Source organism: Convolutriloba macropyga, chromosome 3 (genome assembly GCF_964194025.1).
Source record: "Convolutriloba macropyga chromosome 3, txConMacr16.3, whole genome shotgun sequence".
NCBI lineage: Eukaryota > Metazoa > Xenacoelomorpha > Acoela > Convolutidae > Convolutriloba > Convolutriloba macropyga.
This window is the reverse complement of record NC_134470.1, coordinates 74,342,456-74,361,116: the sequence shown is the minus strand read 5'-3', so window position 1 is coordinate 74,361,116 and position 18,661 is coordinate 74,342,456. Positions and strand designations below refer to the sequence as shown.

At 33.8% G+C, this 18,661-nt stretch overlaps 2 protein-coding genes across 4 annotated transcripts in view; one reads left to right on the top strand and one right to left on the bottom strand.

Moving 5' to 3' along the window:
• The window catches only part of LOC142337281 (uncharacterized), a 13,606-nt gene extending 399 nt beyond the window's left edge, over positions 1-13,207 (top strand). The window contains exons 1-4 of one of the 3 annotated variants that reach the window (XM_075386467.1): positions 2,781-2,889; positions 3,173-3,289; positions 6,242-6,474; positions 12,356-13,207. In XM_075386467.1, coding sequence (XP_075242582.1) covers positions 3,178-3,289; positions 6,242-6,474; positions 12,356-13,081 — 1,071 coding nt within the window. In that variant the 5' untranslated portion in view covers positions 2,781-2,889; positions 3,173-3,177 and the 3' untranslated portion in view covers positions 13,082-13,207. Of the gene's footprint in view, positions 21-2,780; positions 3,290-6,241; positions 6,475-12,355 lie in introns of those variants that run through there. The other 2 variants (XM_075386466.1, XM_075386465.1) reach the window with 2 other exon arrangements.
• Positions 1-18,661, bottom strand: part of LOC142336460 (uncharacterized) — a 537,002-nt gene that overhangs the window by 508,639 nt on the left and 9,702 nt on the right. The window lies entirely within an intron of this gene.

Sequence of the window (18,661 nt, the reverse complement as noted above, 5' to 3'; positions counted from 1 at the left end):
CCAGTTTCTACTATTTAAAGGTAACTTCAAATAAAAAGAGTTAACTTATTCGACTTCCAATTCACCATAAAAAGAATCGCATCGAGTTTGAATTCGTTGCTACGGATCAGAAAATTCACCGAATATGTGAACGTCAAGGCAAAACCCCCAATTCCTCTCCACTCGCACTTCCGCTAATAATTGCCCGAAATCTAAGCATAAATTCCATCTGGGAAATAACGTGTAATCAGCGCATCTAAAAACTATTTAACAATTTTTTTTACAACCTGAGATATTAAAATTCAAAGAATTTGAATTGTAATGGGCGCTGTCTTTTTTTAAGATGTGTTCACACATTTTCATGAATTTGGAAGTCAAATTGGAGTAGCGATTTTGGTCACGCCGAAACAGGAAGTGGAGCGAAAAAGCAAATGGTTTTGTGGCGTGAAATTTTTCGCACTAATTTTAAAGTAGAGTGAGAAAACGGTGTTTGAACAAAAATTCGCTTTCTCGCTAGTGGTGTTTTGTTCACATGCGGCAATGCGGCAATTTGACTTTGATTTTTACTGTTTTTCAATTTTTTGGATTGGATTTTTTTCTAAATGGTTTTCCCAAGCCATTCATAGTCCGTTCTAAGTCTAGTTTTCTGTTTACTCAATGACAATTCTTGGAATTGTACGTCAGCACTTGTCCTGCTATGTTTTTTATTTCGTTGTCCCCATCGATGATTCTTACAACCTGACTTCTTGGAATTGACTTTTTCAATCACTTCAGTGACTTCTACTGCTTTGCGGTTAAAATTCATGTTAATGACGTCTACTATTATTCTGCTATTAGCTGTCAATTGCGTGACTTATCTCACTAAAAAAATGACTCCTGAACTCACTTATGAAATTTCAAAATTTTAATAACATTTGCTAGTTGATAGTGTGCATCCAAGTAGTGCCAAACTTGTATGCCGCAATTTTGGGTTATAGAAGGAATAATACAAGTTGCTTCAGCTCTTAATAAATAGTTTTGTGATCAGAAACTTTTCTCCCAGCTTTTGATTGCAATATTCGAACAAACAAAAAAAGTGCTGTCTGGTTGTTAGGTTGTTTTTCGACTGGGTAAAACTTACCGAAAAAAAACAACTGAATTAACTTGAATCGTTCAGGCAAAATGCTCCCATCCGAGCTCACCTGAAGTTAACTGAAAATTACCTCAAAAATTGAAGCATCACTGGCTGAACTTTCATCTGAATTTTCCTTTAAAATTACCTGAAAAAGGCAACTTCCAGGCGATATTCAGGTAAAAAGACCCGAACCAGATAAACTACCTAAACTTTTCGGGTGCCTTTTTCTGGTAATTTTCAGGCAAGTTCAGGTAAAGGTTCAGCCAGTGACGCCTCATTTTTTCAAGTGAATTTTCGGTAAATTTCAACGAACTTCAGGTGTAGCTCAAGTGGGAACAATTTGTCCGAACAATTCAGGTAAACATAGGTGTTTTTTCAGGCTAATTTTTACCGGAGCTTTAAACACAGTGCAACATATTTTCAAATTAAAACAAAATTTCACAAAAATTTTTTCCATTTATCGAAAACTTTATAATGGAGCGTTTTTCGATAACGATGTATTTCTTCGGTACTCAATACAACCTAAATTTTTTTCAAAGCTGAAATAACAAACCCGACTTGGACCTAAGAGCATTTCAGCGCTGAGCCGGCACATTTCAAAGGTATAAACTTAATTCAGTTCTGAAACATTGCATCTGCAGAATATTTAAGGATTCGTTATGTGCAGTTTCTTTTCATTATAATTATCGGTTATTAAGATTCTTCATTATGATTATTGAGGTGATAGAGTTCTCATGCCTCAGATTATTCATACCACAAAATTTAATCTGAGCCGAGTAATGTCTCGTAGCTTATAACTGGTAATTAGCATAGTAGTATACGCACTTCTTTTATTTAAGCTAGTTCGTAGGCAATTACCACAAAGCCCATTTAGCTTAGCGGTTACGACATTCTACGCAAATAAATGTTAGAAGTACCTACGCGGAAGTTCGAATCGCGCATGAAACAAACGGAGTTAAGCTGAACATACTTTTCTTATGCAGTAATTTTGACGACTAGCCAGTGTAAACTGGGACATGAACAGAGTACTGGCCATCCAGAAAAACAGAATTTCTCTAGACTGATTCAGCGCTGATTTGCTCTGCCACCAACCTCCGGGAATAAATGACTTGCCATTTGGGGATAAAGCCTATTTTTTTTATGTTTTATGTAAAGCACTTGATTTAAATACTGAGTTACTTTCTGTGAGGTCAAGTTTAGTTAAGTTGCTGAGATAATGGCCGTGGTTTACAAACCATAACTTTACACAAAAGTGAAAAACCCGAATATTTTACATGTGCTATTGCGAATAAAATCATTTATGGCATTAATGAGGGTCCTATAAAGAAAGTGCATTCAACAATTAATTTGCCCTAAGATACAAAACAAGAATCAAGTTTCCAATACTCGACTACTTGACTACCAGACATACTTGAAATTTTGCTCGAGAAATTATAGTTGGCAATGCCTAAAATTTTCCCTGTTGCATTGGCTTTTTTTCTAACTCAGCCTTAGTACACCTTATAAGGCTGGTTGGGGCCTAGCATTTGCTCTAAGAATATGCCGAAGTTGTAGTTGCAGGCGTATTCTATTTTTTTTGAAGTGCATTAAAGAACCGATGATTCATAAAACCATTCATTTTAAAATTTGCAAAAACTTCATTGTGGTTTTACGTTGTGTAACGTATAAAGTCAATCAAATGAGTTATATCATATTAGCATACATTATTATTTGGTCATGTATATGAATAAAATTGTTCAGCTCAAATTACATGGCGTGATCTAAGAGGCCGAAGAGTGAAAACCTTCAACTTAAATGTTATCAAAAGTTATGATTTTTGTACAGATTAACATCAATTAATATTGAAAACAGTTTTTTGGCTTGTTTACTGAGCGCTATTTAATATTTCAGGTGATTTTTCACAGGAAATGTTTAATAACTCAAGTTAACTTAACGTTTCCTTAACGCTTTTTAAGTGATCAAAAATGATTCGAATTTTAAATTATTTCAAATATTTGTTCTTTGTTTATTTGGTAATTGCAGTATCTGTATTTTGCTATGAAACTTTGATATCATCTCAATCTTCATTACCAAACGAAGATTTTATGTTTCATCATAACAGCCAGCGCATTGAAAAGGTCTCTGAAAGCCAGAATTATGAGTTCAACATCTCACTACCCTTTTGTCAAAGAGCTGACCAGCTTCTGCTATTTAAAGGTATTTCTAAAACCCTGTGTAGATTTAGCCAATCGGACTGGTATAATAGACCCTGTGGACGGGTCCTGCTTGCACAAAACTCCATTGATCAGATAGGCACAGACAATTATCGGTGGGTTGCGGAATCGCTGTGAATTAATAATCAAAATTGCTATGTAAAGCGGTGGCCTCAATGAATTTTGAGCAATTTGCGCCTGGAATTAGATTGATTTTTTTCCACATTAATCAGTTCGTTTTTTATAATCTTTTAATACGAAATTGGATAAGCGGAAAAAACACATAAACTTGATGTGAACGTTTTTTTGCAGTGAATTGGGTGAATATATTTGCGGACATGAACGGACTTGTTTCTTTTTTGCAATCTTCATGTCGTACAGTTAAGACGTTTTATGGTATCGGGACTTGTACCAGCCGGCAATGACCAGACGGGTTCTACTTCTTTTCACCCCTATTCATTTACCCCTATACACCGAACAGACACCCCTATACGCTGGCCACACATTGGGTCTTAATACGCAAAAATATTGAAACGTGTTGCAATTGTCGCAAAATTCAGATTTAGCTCGCAATCATTTTATAATTTAAAGCACTTCATTTTTTGCGTACCCTTTTTGTCAGGGTAGAAGCACTTTTTAATGTGTGCAATTTTTTTGATTTTAAAGCAATTGCATTTAGGGTAAAACAAATATTTTTTAAATTATAGCTATTATTAGGAATTGAGTATTCCAAAATTTTGTCTGGACTAGATTAAACTTCAATTTCCGGATAGGGAAAATTTATGTTCATAAAATATTATTTTGAATGTCTTAAATGGGATTTTTGAAGTTAGAATTTTTCTTACTGTTATTGCCTCTGTAAAAAGGGGCCATCATTAAAGACACAAAAATTTTCAACTAAGACATTCCTGGAGCTGTTTCAGTTTTTTATATTTTATCCCCATATTTCTTGAAACTCTCAATATTTCGAAGTAAGGCTTTCTTCTAATAAAATTCTACCTGGGGTGCTGCATTCCCAATGTTGAGTTGTGAAAGTAATATCAGATAAGATTTCACCAACCAACTATTTCATATTAAAAGCCTTTCATTCAAAGCGCATCAAAGAACAGAGCAATCAACTTTTACCAGCGAGTGGCCCAATTCGAGGTAACTAAATTTATTTCTAGATATATTTGAAGGATTCCTTTATTCAAGGTTAAATATGCCTCAAAAACTCTTTGCTCAAAATTTCCCTTGATCAGAAGAACTGAGTCTCCAGGTCAATAAAACAATTGAGCCATTGAATCTTATAAAAGAGTTGTTTGTGGTTGTTTTTTAAACGAAGATCAATTGCTTTCCTCAATTAAAAAACTAAATTACATATGCCTGGAGGCTGGATCCATGAAATATATTGGCAAAAGATAAACACATTTTTGCATATAAGACATCCGAGCAAAATCTATCAATCGTTTTAGAAAAAGAGAAAACTTTTGAAAAAATTGGAAAAATTAACGCAAACTTCTGTATGCGGCCGGCACAAGTGATACAAATTTTAGAATTAAAAACAAAATATGTAAAAAATGCGAGAAAAATTCTGACCACGCTTTACAATCACAAAAAAAAACAAAAGCTTTCGAGAATTTTTTTGATTGGCAAAGATATTTGATATTTCGAGACCATTAGTGCAGAAAATATATTATATATATATATATATATATATATATATATATTATATATATATATAATGCAAAACATCAAATAAGGTTTAAAACTGGAGCAGTTGCAAAAATTGTCAATTTTAAATCTTCTAAAATATAATGCAAATATTCCAAGAAAACTTAGTTCAAGACTTTTTGAGGTTGAACTGAAAAGCATAGTTAATAGTGCAAATAAAACAGAACAGGGTATTCAATAAAATTTTGTTTTATGATGCAGAGACTTCTCTGAAAATAAACAACTAATTTTGAAGTTTCCCTGCAATACCGGAAACGTTAATGCATTTTTCAAACTAAAACTGTCAGAAAAATAAACTGTAAGTAAATTAGACAGTAAGTGTTTGTATGAATTGTTACATCGGTAAAAAGAAATTAAAAAAGAAGTTTGAGTAGGTGAGTTCAATTTACATCATTTTTTTTTCAGATTCCAACAAATTGATGCTCTTTTTGCACTTAACTGTCCAAAAATTTCAATAGACACATCATTCATTAACTTCAAAAGTCACATTCATAGAGGTCTTTGAACTAGTACGTTATCCCAAACGGTAAATTATTGTGATGTCCTTGTAATACATAATTATGTCACCATTTTATCATTGTATCAATTCAATCCTATTAATTGTTTCAATCATTACGTGGCCAATATCCGAAGAGATTCTTAAAACTTGTCATTTAGTGGAAATGAGTGGCAATAATTCATAACCATTTTCAATTTGTGTAATTATTTTGTACGTTGTAGATTATTTACTCAAAATGCAGTTATAAATTAATTTTAGGCTGGAAAAGGCATATACTTGTAACTACTACTCAAATATAAACGCAACCCAATACCACAATTTTGAACAATTAAAAAGCCCGGAACATTATAGCCCCAATTGTATCAATAAAAAGTTCGGACAAAATTGAAAACGTTTCTTGTTCTTGCGAACACTAATATATTCTACTGGGAAACAGCTAATTGTCTTCATAATCCACAATTTTTGACGAGAAGGACGATTTTGAAACTAGTTACCAAATGGGCTGAGTTTCATTTTGATCAAATTGACAAAATCATTGCTATTAGATATGTAACACTGGAAAAAGTGACGCGTGGAATTCAGATACTTTTGGCGTGGAAATTGATAATACAATTTTGTCACTGTTCGTAACGCTAGCCTCAAAAACACTCATTGTTTAATTAAGCTAGTTTTGGATAGATACAAACTTCACGCAAATCTGATTTTAAATTTGCTAATTTTCATCAACGCTGCACTGTTTTTCAGACAAGTTTTACGCTGGACTGCTTCACAAAATGGATGACTTCATTGATGCTGCTTATATGGCTGTGAAGAGCAACAGAACTCTTGTATCGTATATTCCATCAATGCAAACGAGTCACCAGCGAGACAACAATAACGTCCGCTTGAAAGTCTCAACTGGTAATTTTTTCTTCCACGGATGGACGTGGGGTGATATGTTGGATACAAAACAGTTTGTGTACCAAAAATTTGACCAGGTGATGAGAAAGTTACTATTTCATGCTTAGTTTCCAAAAATTCCAATTTCTTATTTAGATTGTTTAGTTTTTTTTGATATACAATCTCGGCTAATTGGAAAGTTCTTAGTAGTTCAAATCACGAAGATATCAAAATTTCACAGGTGATACATGTGACTTACAACACCATCAATCAACACACGCACCCTCCATTGTTAAAAAATATGTTTCAATTCAGTATTTGTGATCAGGTTACAAAAGACTGAAAGAGCTCATAATATTTTTCAAATTTTTTTTCATAATCAAGAGAAACTTGTATTTTTGCTCACAATTGTAAAAATTAAAGTACTTCAGATAGAATAAAACAGTAGAAAAATTAAATCGAAAAAGATACCTTTCATCAATACTTCAAAAACAATTTGAAAAAACTTCAACAATTTCTTCAATAAAGTACGATTGTTTTGGTCCCGATCCCACTTAGATGGGGGGACTATACGATCAACTGGTTTTTGGTTCAGTCAATTTTGGTCGGGCAAATAGCTGGCGTACAAAAACATGATTAGCATCATTGGAAAGCCCATCGAGTGTAACACTAAATTGAACTTTTTAATTTTGTTTTTCAAGAAATTCTATAGTAAAATATTTTGTGTTGTTAACCGCGTATCACAATAAAATGGCTCGATGTGGTTATCGCAATAAAAAATCTGCATTATTGAGAAGCCGCTTATTTTTTAAAATCTTCATACTTTTTTAATGTTTAACGTCAATAAAAAGTATTATCGAAACAGTTTTTAACGCTGGAAAAAAGGAGCAAACGAATGCTTACTTTATTAGCATAAAAATAATTCAAATTGTCACTAAGGTGGAAAGAGATAAATTTCCTTCGAGTAAAAGTACGGATTTCAGCATTTTTTTTACGTTCAGCTGTGTAACTTTTGATTTTCTGCAAAACACTTCTCAATGTGAAACATGCATTCAAAGGTAGCATGGATGCTATTGTTAGAATCGATCAAAAGACAAGGAAAAACTATTTGGTTTTAGACAATTGAGTTTTTTAAAGTTATCAAATAAGTTTAAGTTTTCTTAAGATCTACTCGTAATTCATATAGGTTGTCGTGTTTTGTCACTCTGTTTCAATAGCAAAAAGTCCCACTAACCGTTAAGAAGAGCATGTATGTTATGTTTTCCTTGAACAGTTTTTTCATTTTTATGATATTGACAGTCGTGTTTTTATTTAATTTTTTGAGAAATGTTTGATGTCTTTCCTATTTCTCGATTTTTCTGGGGTCTGATTACTCAAGTTGTTTCATGAGAGGGCAGAATTAGGCTCTCTAGGGAGGCATAATTTTGTTCATCAAGCCTTTTTATTCATAAATTCTAAGTCTTCATTTCTTTTAAATTATATGTCTTCGGGAAAATTTAACGCTAAAACAGACAGGTGCTCTAATTGAGCATTCTAATATGGAATTATTGAAACATCATAATGTTTTTGAGAATAAATTATAAATTTTGTTGCGTCAGCAGCCTTAATTTTTGTTTTGCTTGTTTCTAATTTTTCCCATTTGTGTTGTTGTTTTTTGAGGTATTAAAAAACCTCATTATTAGGAGTACTATTGTTCATTCTAAAAAGTCATAAATAAACTTTTTTTGTTGTTTATTTGCTGTCAATTTTTCAGAAATTAAAGTTTTTACATTGACGTCGTTTGCCTTCCGAAACACTTTTATATATTTGTGTTTCGCCCTCTTTGATGTTTTAGGTTTTGACTTTTTTCTTACTCTCTTAAATGACACCTCTCAGTTGCCTTGTAGTGAACTGAAGTCAACTTGTGAATTTTTGTCATCGAGATTTGTGGTGTTTGATAATTTGTTTCTCTAAGTAGGAATTCATGGTTTTTGAGCTATGTCTCTATTTATGTTTCTCCACAATTTTCTGTCTTACACGCAATAATAACATCTCATCAGATTTTTAATATTGGGATTGTGGCCGTGTGTTTCATTCTTTAATTGAAATTACTGAATGAAACAGTAAGCATTTTTTGAAAAAAGAACAGTAATTTCTACAACATTACCTTTGTTTATTTTCCTTGGATTTCAAAAATTAAAAAATTATGCGTCGACTGAGTTGATCTTTCTGGCACGGAATTCCACAAAAGTCTGGAACCTTTCGTATCATTATGAAGTTACACGTTCCTCCATTTGGTTTACCACCAGTCATCCGATCGTCACAACTGTTTTAAGATTGGCGCTTTTGCGTGATCAAGAAAGCTGGGAGTGTTTTTGAAAAAAGTGCGGTAATTTAGAGTGATTGTTTTCCTGACTGCATTTACCGCTTTTTTGCAAAATGTTTACAAATTTCACCGTAATTCTTACAATTGTGTTTGTTAATAGTGGTATCTGGCAGTTTCTCAATAGTTTTATTCCCATTCAGCGTTTTATTCTGGTTTCAACAAATGATGAAGTCTATAAATTGATTAATTTGATGAAGACAATTTGCTTTGCAAAATTTTTGATCAGTTGTCTTGGGTTTCGATTTATTTAGCCAGATGACAAATTTATTCTCAAATTTTGAAAAAAAAATAGCTGGAAGTACTCAAAAGATAGCGCTGCAAATTTTGAGAAACAACAGACTTAAAAAAAAATTTGAAGAAATTGAATACTTTTTATAGTTACCGAGATATCAGCAATTCTGTTCAACCTTTTAACAATTTCTCACAGAAACATTTTAAGAAAAGAATTTTTGCAAATTTTACATTGGAACCATGATAACTAACTGTTGTTGAGTGATTCGAGTGAACTGGTTTGTATCCACATGTAGATATTCAAAACACGACAATGCTATTATGTCGAAGAAAAGACATCAGAAGGTCTCGAAAAAAACAATCAAAATTTTAAATTTCAGCTTTTGCTTTTTTTTACTTCCGGAGAATCATCAAAAACGCTATTGTATGTTTAAGCGATGCAATTCAAAGAATGACTTAAACTGAGATTGATTTTGAAACAGAGGAGATAAATAATTGCTCTCGAACAAATGGACTTCAAAAATAGCTTAGTTTTGAGGTTGATATTACTTAATATTCAAAGATATAAAGTCAATTCGGGAGTCTTTGATGCCATATAAGTCCCTGCAGCCTATCTGAACTACCCTTTCCCCAAAATAGCCCAACCCACACACCTTTCCCCCCACACCAACCGCCACCACACACACACACACACACACACACACACACACACACACACACACACCTACATCCACAGCCACCTACCCCATCCCTTACTTCATACCCACATTCTCACTAAAAAATTGATTTTTTTCTTTCACGCCATAAATTGCTTTTTAACTTATTTTTTCATGTTTCGGAGATAGGTATAATTAGATAACATTTTTTATCTTTATTGCACGACTCTTCAATCCCTTTCCGGTGTTCTTTCAGCTGAAGCAGTTCTGTATTTGAATTTTAACTTTTTGAATTTTAACAGTTTTGAATTTTAACTTTTTTTGAGCCTTGTATTTTAACAGTAGCGTAAATGTACTGTATGCTAATTAAGAACTGCTGCTGGTTTTCAAAGTCAAAGCGTGGTATTGAAAGTTATGATCCCTCATACCTATCCTCATACCCCCAGCTACCTTACCCTTATCCACTCCCAACAACCTACCCCTCCAAATACTTACCTTCGTTCAACTGTCATCCTACACCTATTTAGCTCCCCTCCCCCACCTATCAAGCCCCCAACTAGCTACGCCATCCCCCAGACACACACACACACACACACACACACACACACACACACACACGAACACGCATACACTCACATCACCTAACCACATAACTAAAATTTTGTTCTTTCTAACTGTGTATCGCATTTTTTATTTCTTCTTTGCTAGTTTTGAAATAAGTAGGGTTATTTAAGTTTTTCCACAACTTTTCGAGTCATCAACGGTATTTTACCAAAAGTGTTTTCTCTGCAAATTTTTTGCTGGAGAGTGACTTTTGCGCCCTTGACTGTTTCGTTTGCCATGATCTAAATTGCTCTCTCACTCACAAGTGTCAGCAGCTGAATTCAAGTGGGGCAGTTCACTACTGAAAGACAAAAACAAAATGCGCAAAATTGGATCTTTTCCGTTTGTGTCTACCCCCCCCCCCCCCCCCCAGCTTAGTGCGTGCATGTTATTCGCACCCCCACCCGACACATTCATTATTTTTACATAATGATTTACCATGTAATGATAAGTGTTCTGTAACTGGGGGGCGCATAATGTACTGGGGGCACAGCCGGGAAAGAGACGCCATTTTTGTAGTTTTTTGCATTAAATTTTATTAGTGGTTTTTTCGGTGTATAATAACCTCTAATGACGTCATCTGAAGCCTTTTTAGATAGTCCCCTCCACGATTGAAGCAGGTTTCAATAGATTAGAGCAATTCTTCCGACATCAGGCAGTTATGTTTTGACATGTACTTCTCCGATTGCAACGTGCTATATAGGTCTGCAGATATTCCAACTGATCATGTGAAATAGGTTTATTTTTATTCAGTGTCATAAAAACTGAATCTTTTCACCCAAGCATGAAACAGCGTGTTGAGTATCAAATATTTTCTAGAGCTCAAATTAATTCATTGACTGGTTTGCAAACATGCGATTTCTTGGGTTTGACAGCACTAAGCAAGTCTGCAACAACCCTAACTTAGAAAAAAGTATCCTAGACAAAAGTAACATGCATAGAAAAAAAGCTGCATGCAGTTGCATGCGATACCTATGTCCAACCTTTCGTGCCTTCATTTTTAATTCTGGACCGTGCAATTTTGCACACACTACGCCCCTTGTACGCCCTAGAAGCAACTAACATGCATTGAACGTATTATTCCAAATATGACAAAAAACACAAATGAATTTTCATTTCCATTTGGTAATCCAATTGTTTTTCAGAAACAATTTGTCATTTTTCGCTTTCTTTTCAAAGCATACTCTCCGGGGTCACTGATCAACTTTCTTTGAATTCGTACTAGGTCATATATGAATAGTATGAGTTCTTTGTAGTCATGCAAGGATTATATATGATTTCCATGAAATTATACAGGGATCATAAAAAATTGTTCAAAACCTAAAAACTGACTAAATTTGACATTCGATTGAAATTGAAAAAACTCTTGGAAATCATACAAACTCATATATGACACATAAAACATTAACTGGTGCCACAATTTCCTCTTATAATGTAGTCTGAGGACTTATTAAATTATTATATTGCATTTGCAATACACGTTAGATTCTTTTTGTACGCTAAGAGAATAACAATGCGATTGAAACTTCTTCACAGAACAAATTTGAGGTGATATGCAAACGATTTTTTCTATATTTTTTTAAATGAGCATTTATAAGTATAAACTGGCTTTAGAGTGTATGAAATTTTTAGTTGTCTATTTGGACAAAGATATTGTATGTTACGATTATTTGGCGGACCACAAAGTGATGCCGGGAAATCACATAGGTGATGATGACCTACCGACTTAAATAGAAAAAAACGTAAATCGTCACAGATTTATGGAAATGGATGTATGATTTTTGGTAATCATACTAGGATCATAAAAGATTTCTTTGGTCATATTCAAGGAGAGTACTAGGAAATCACGTATGAACAGTATGAAATCATGTATGATCTTTGCTTGAAATCAAAGAAGCTTTAACCCGGGCTAATTCTGAATCAGACTGATATGAGACTTGCAAATTGACTTGTTAGTACTAAAACTGACATGTAGTACGGTCTCAAAATACTATAGCAAGAACATGCTAACTATCTTCTCCATCTTCAACGGATCTTTCTAATGTTCTTATGGTGCTATGTACTTGAAGCTATTTAATTAAAATATCTATAGCCAGAGAAAAAATTAATAAATTTGCTTTTCAGAGTGGCAGTCAGCAAGTTTGTCGACTTCGCGTTCTGCCTGCCTCTTACCTCAGAAACAATTTTGGATCTACTAACTCCGTAAAAAGTGTGGTCACAATAGAGTACGGGGAGTATTCTGGGAGCAGAACCAGAAAGTTGAAAAGATTTTTTCGTATTCGAAATATCACGACAGATAAAATGCGAAATCTTCAAAACTCAGATATAAAAAACTTAACTTTAATCTCAAAACAGCGAAGCTTTTCTCTGTTTATCACAACAGCTGCTGATTATGTTAAAAACTTTTGCTTGAAGAGATCCTTCGAAAAAGTCAGACTTGAAGATCGAGAACTGGGCAGTATTGAAAGGTTTATTGTCATACACTTACGGGGGTCCGATCGACCTTGTGCTATGCGAAGTCTAAAACCAACAAATTTGACCTCCAGTCTAGAAAAATTTGGAGTTAGACGAGAAAGCGATGTTGTATATGTAATGAGCGACCTTTCAAAGCGGAGCCCACATTTGAAAGAACTGAAAACTTACTTTAGCCAGTTTTATTTATTCCAGGCCAAAGATATACCGATATTCGAAGATCCAGTGTTTGCGAAAAAAGCACCATTTCTTATTTATGTTACGGAGCATCAACTTCAAGATAAAGCTGATGCGATTGTTCTAACGTACCCTGGACATAGAATGCGGGACCGAAAAAAGATTTTGGGCAGTCTAGCTCCAGATAAGTGCATTAGATGATAAATGACACTCGATTGAGCCAACGAAGTTGCGGCGGAAATATGTCAGTACGTTCAGGTTACTCTTCGAGTGAAGTGGGGAGACATTAGGGTCTTTCCCAGTACAGCCCCCTCTATCATTATAGCCCCCCACCCCCCCCCAACTTCGTGAACGTACAGACCCGCCCCATTTTTATAATCTCTTTTGTAATCTAGTGGGGCTATAATGGGAAAAACCCAAAAAAAAAAAACAACTTGAGAAGAATGGAAATTAAAGGTTCCAACCTAGAGAAACTGAAAGTTTTGTCTATTTTTAATAAATGCAATGAATCAAATTCTCTGCAACTTATACTATATTATAATTTACACTTTATTATAATTTACACTTTATTATAATTTATACTTTATTATAATTTATACTTTATTATAATTTATACTTTATCCTTTCAAATTAATTTTCTCGATGATCACAAGCGCACTCGTTTGCAGAGATGTCGTACTATATCCCGAATCGAGAATATTTTGAAAAATTTTGCAAGAATTGAGTTGACTTTTCCATAATTTTAGCATAAAAACCTTATATTATAATGCGCTGGAATGCGCTAAAATGCGTTGGAATGCGCTAAAATGCACTGGAATGCGCTAAAATGCACTGGAATGCACTAAAATGCACTGGAATGCGCTAAAATGCATTGGAATGCGCTAAAATGCGCTGGAATGCGCTAAAATGCGCTGGAATGCGCTAAAATGCATTGGAATGCGCTAAAATGCACTGGAATGCGCTAAAATGCACTGGAATGCGCTAAAATGCACTGAATGCGCTAAAATGCATTGGAATGCGCTAAAATGCACTGGAATGCGCTAAAATGCACTGAATGCGCTAAAATGCATTGGAATGCGCTAAAATGCGCTGGAATGCGCTAAAATGCGCTGGAATGCGCTAAAATGCATTGGAATGCGCTAAAATGCACTGGAATGCGCTAAAATGCACTGGAATGCGCTAAAATGCACTGGAATGCGCTAAAATGCACTGGAATGCGCTAAAATGCATTGGAATGCGCTAAAATGCACTGGAATGCGCTAAAAAGCACTGAATGCGCTAAAATGCATTGGAATGCGCTAAAATGCGCTGGAATGCGCTAAAATGCGCTGGAATGCGCTAAAATGCATTGGAATGCGCTAAAATGCACTGGAATGCGCTAAAATGCACTGGAATGCACTAAAATGCACTGAATGCGCTAAAATGCATTGGAATGCGCTAAAATGCACTGGAATGCGCTAAAATGCACTGAATGCGCTAAAATGCATTGGAATGCGCTAAAATGCGCTGGAATGCGCTAAAATGCGCTGGAATGCGCTAAAATGCATTGGAATGCGCTAAAATGCACTGGAATGCGCTAAAATACACTGGAATGCACTAAAATGCACTGAATGCGCTAAAATGCATTGGAATGCTCTAAAATGCACTGGAATGCGCTAAAATGCACTGAATGCGCTAAAATGCATTGGAATGCGCTAAAATGCATTGGAATGCGCTAAAATGCGCTTGAATGCGCTTTGTTAGAAATGCACTGATATTTAGCCCGTTTGGTATGCATTTTAATCGCATTCATGGCGTTTCTTATAAAAAGTGGGCTGAAAAATCGCTGACCTCGTTGACCCAGGATGAAATTCTCAGAAGTAAATGACAAAGTATCGATTGAGTTTGCAAAATTAAAAATCAACCGTAATTTTTATTATAAAGAGTGTTGCATTTTGTCTGTTTTATGAAATGGTTGCGAAGTAGGTTAGATCACTTACAGATTAAGTTTGGGGTAGGTTGATGGATCAAACCTGAGACAGCAAGATTTTTTTAACAAAAAAAAAACAGATTTTGTTTAAGAAAAGAATTAGGCTTGAATTTTTAGTGTCATCGATCCCCCTCACAACATGAATCTATTAAAGCTGCTGTTGAAAACAAATCATACGCAGGACTTCTGTACAAAATGGCTTTTCTGCTGGCTATGCCTCTTTTCTGAATCTGAAAAACGACACAACGCTTTGTGTCGTTTACAAGTGGAATGCCAGTTAGCGACAAAAACTTACGTGTGGTAGTCTCAACTGTGAGCTATTTCTTCCAACGGCTTTTATCGCTTTCATGCTCAAATTTTACAAATTGAACAATAGAGATAAATTATGAGAAAATTTTGACTGCTTCTTTTAGTGACCTTTCTCAAAATTGGTAATTGAGAACACACCAAAAAAAAACTGATTAGGAGTACCCAGTACAAAAACTTTTTGATGCTAAATACACTTTAATATTGTAAATTTAAGCATATACAGTTTGAGCTGAGTTGTTTTTATCTTATAACTCTTTTTGAAAAACTGATCAGATGAAAAACAAACTGAAAAACATATATGCGAAGATGAGATTATGTTCTGAATCAAAGGAAAACTGAGAAAACTAACAGATTGAAAGCCATGTAAGGACTAGCCAAAAAAAAGAGGCTTGTTAATGTGCGTTTGCATATGATGTTCCGACCCGCGCTCATCTACATTTTTCACTTAACTGTCAACCAAATGAAGATAAAATAAAAAAAAATCTTTGAATTAAAAAAATTTGTTACACAAATTACAAAAATAAATTAAATAATGCCGTGCCTCCTTACAGCGCTCATGAGATCGGCCATTAATAAGACTATGAAAGAAAAAAAAACAAACCATAAAATGAGCAAAAACAAAAACATTTTCTACGGCAGGAATTCAACATCTAATCTTAAAAGCACCTAAAAACGACGTCGAAATACAACCAGACAAAACCATAAACACACAAATTAATTTTGCGTGAATACAAAGTAGTTGAGACTTAATGTTCATAAAACAAGGCAAAAACTCGGTAAAAAGAACAAGTAATGAGGTGAAATCGAAAAAAGTCAACCAAAACTATTTGAACCAAAAATTTTCAAAAGTTTTGAAAACCATGAGTTTTTATTGAAAAAAACTTGATACATTTCCTAAAAAACCGATTACAAAAAAAAACAATTTGTCCATGGTTAGAATAAGACAAAGAAACGGACAAAAGGTGGAGAAAAACTGAAAGCGTTACAAACAATTTGCTAAAACACAAACTATTCAAGCCATCTATATCTTTCGCTTTTATCTGAATATTGTGTTTTTATTTCAAATGTTATATAAACCAATTCAAGTAAAAGTATACTGAACGAATAATTATTGTCATATGGGCTACATTTGAAAATCATTGGGATCTCGTAATATCGAAAGTGATTAAAGAAGAGAAAAGGAACACAAAAATTGAACACTAACAAAATTTTTTTTCAAACGCATATTGTCCTACAAACAAAACATCAGTTACGACGTAAAATCAATAGACAAACTCATGTTTGAATTCCAAAGAAGTGAATGTGGCCTCTCGGTGACGAGAAATAGATACAAATTGACAAATACATTATCAAAAACTAAAAAATTTAAAAAAATATTTAAAAAAAAAGAATATCATAAACTTTAAAGCTGTTTGCTATAAATTTTTTGCATTGAGTAACTTCATTCTTTCTGCCCCCCGTTAAAAATTAATGAGGCCTCTTGTTATTTTACTGCTACATAAAAAATTTAAAAAGATGGCAAAAAAATTACGAGAGAAAGGTGCCGAAGCCGTTAAAAAAAGAACTATTCAGTAGAAACATTGTCATTTTCGAATCTTTTTTCAATAACAAAAAAAAGTTTTTTATAATATTTTAATTTCAAAACAACCAACAAATATGAAGAAATAAGTGAATTTTTTGAGTGAACAAAATAAGTGAACAAAACCACGAATTTTCTGAGAAAAGCCGTAATATCAAAGCCTTAGAATAAAATTCAATAGATTTCAATGAAAGTCAACAAAAAAGTCGTAATAATTTGTGTTCCGATGGGACGGCAATAATTTGTATTACCCTTATGTCATCAAAAAGTCATCACAAAGTCATCAAAATGTCGTAGATGTATGAGAAGGGCAACAAATACAGGCAAAACCCAAAAAATGTGTAGAAAGTGCAGAAGGACAGTGGCGAGGCCACTAAAACCAAACGTTTTTCGCTGAGAAACGTCTCTATGAGCAATTGAACGTCTTCTCTAAACCAATGGGAATTTTCAATAACATAATATTGTGATTTGATTCCAATGGGATCCAAAATTTTGAAAAAAAAAACAGAATTTGAAGGAAATTAAAAAGTCGTAATTTTGAAGTCATAAAGAAAACAGTTATATGATAAAACACCTACACAGGTTAATTTTGGGTTTATTTTTGGTTGCAGTGGAAAAGAAGTACGCCCTGTCATCATTGAGACTGACTCACGATTCACAGAAACAATTTAAAATCTGTAATTGTTCAAAAAATTTTTTTCCCAAAAATATATTTTTAAAGCCTTTACAGCCATTAGCTGTCCACTCAAATTTCTACATAGGTTCAATTACTGCTCTTTAGGAAACCGAGTACACTTTTAGTCAACGAGTCTGTGCCCTAGTACTTCAAAAATTTACTAAAGTCTCGAAAAGAATATCAAAATTTATATAAAAATTAAGAAAACTCATAGTCGCAGTAATAAAAAACGAGCGATTCCTTGAAAACGAATTATTTTTTCATTGGGCATCATTTGACTGTAAATGAGGTTTGTCATCAACAGAACTTTGATTTGAAAATGGCCAGCCTCGAAGTCACTTGAAAAAAATGTGAAACGGTTTTTAAAAAACAGCTCTCAGATAGAAATCGAATTTTTTTGATAGGGAACTTCATTATGAGCCAAAAAACTAGACTTTTTATGGCCTTTAGTCTTTTAAACACACAAAATTGTTTCATTTGTTTCATAAAATTTAATTTTCAATTAATATTTTGATGATACCACTCACATTTCTCATTTCTCTACGATGAATATAACGATCGACCAAAGTTGTCTGAACAAAAAAAAACATCTGAGTATACATATCCTCCCCCAGAAATGGGGTCGGAACAAAACAATTTACAGTTTTGTCAACACTATACTGATATATAATATGATATATAATACTGATATATAACATGGTATATAATACTGATAGATAATATTATCTCTCCTCCGTCGTCGTCTTATTGGAAAAATGCTATATAGAATCATTTGAAGGATGTAAAGGCTGGAAAAAGAGGCCAATTCCTTCGGATCCGAGAATACCTTTTGTAATGAAGGAAAATTGCTTTTCTGTTGAGTCTTCTTTGGCCCTATTTTAATAGCGAATCACTTCAACCTTTCGAGCTACTGAAAAACACTAAAAAGCCGTGAACACTTCGAAGTTCTTTGACGTTGACAAGAAAAAACTAACACTTTGAAGACAATTAGCAAACACAAATTTTCAATTTCGTTGAAACTCATACGTTAAGCCGACCTAGAAAAAGTTAACTCCTGAAGTATTATTAGAAAATGGAAAATACAATGAAAGACATTTAATTGATGTATTATTGTATCTGGTGCTTGAGCGTGAAGCATAGTTTCAACTAATCCAGGCAGCCAGAAACAACACTTTTATTTCTGCTTTTTTGAATAAAACACTTGTTGAATAAAACACGCATTTTGGTGATTACACTAACGGAATAGTT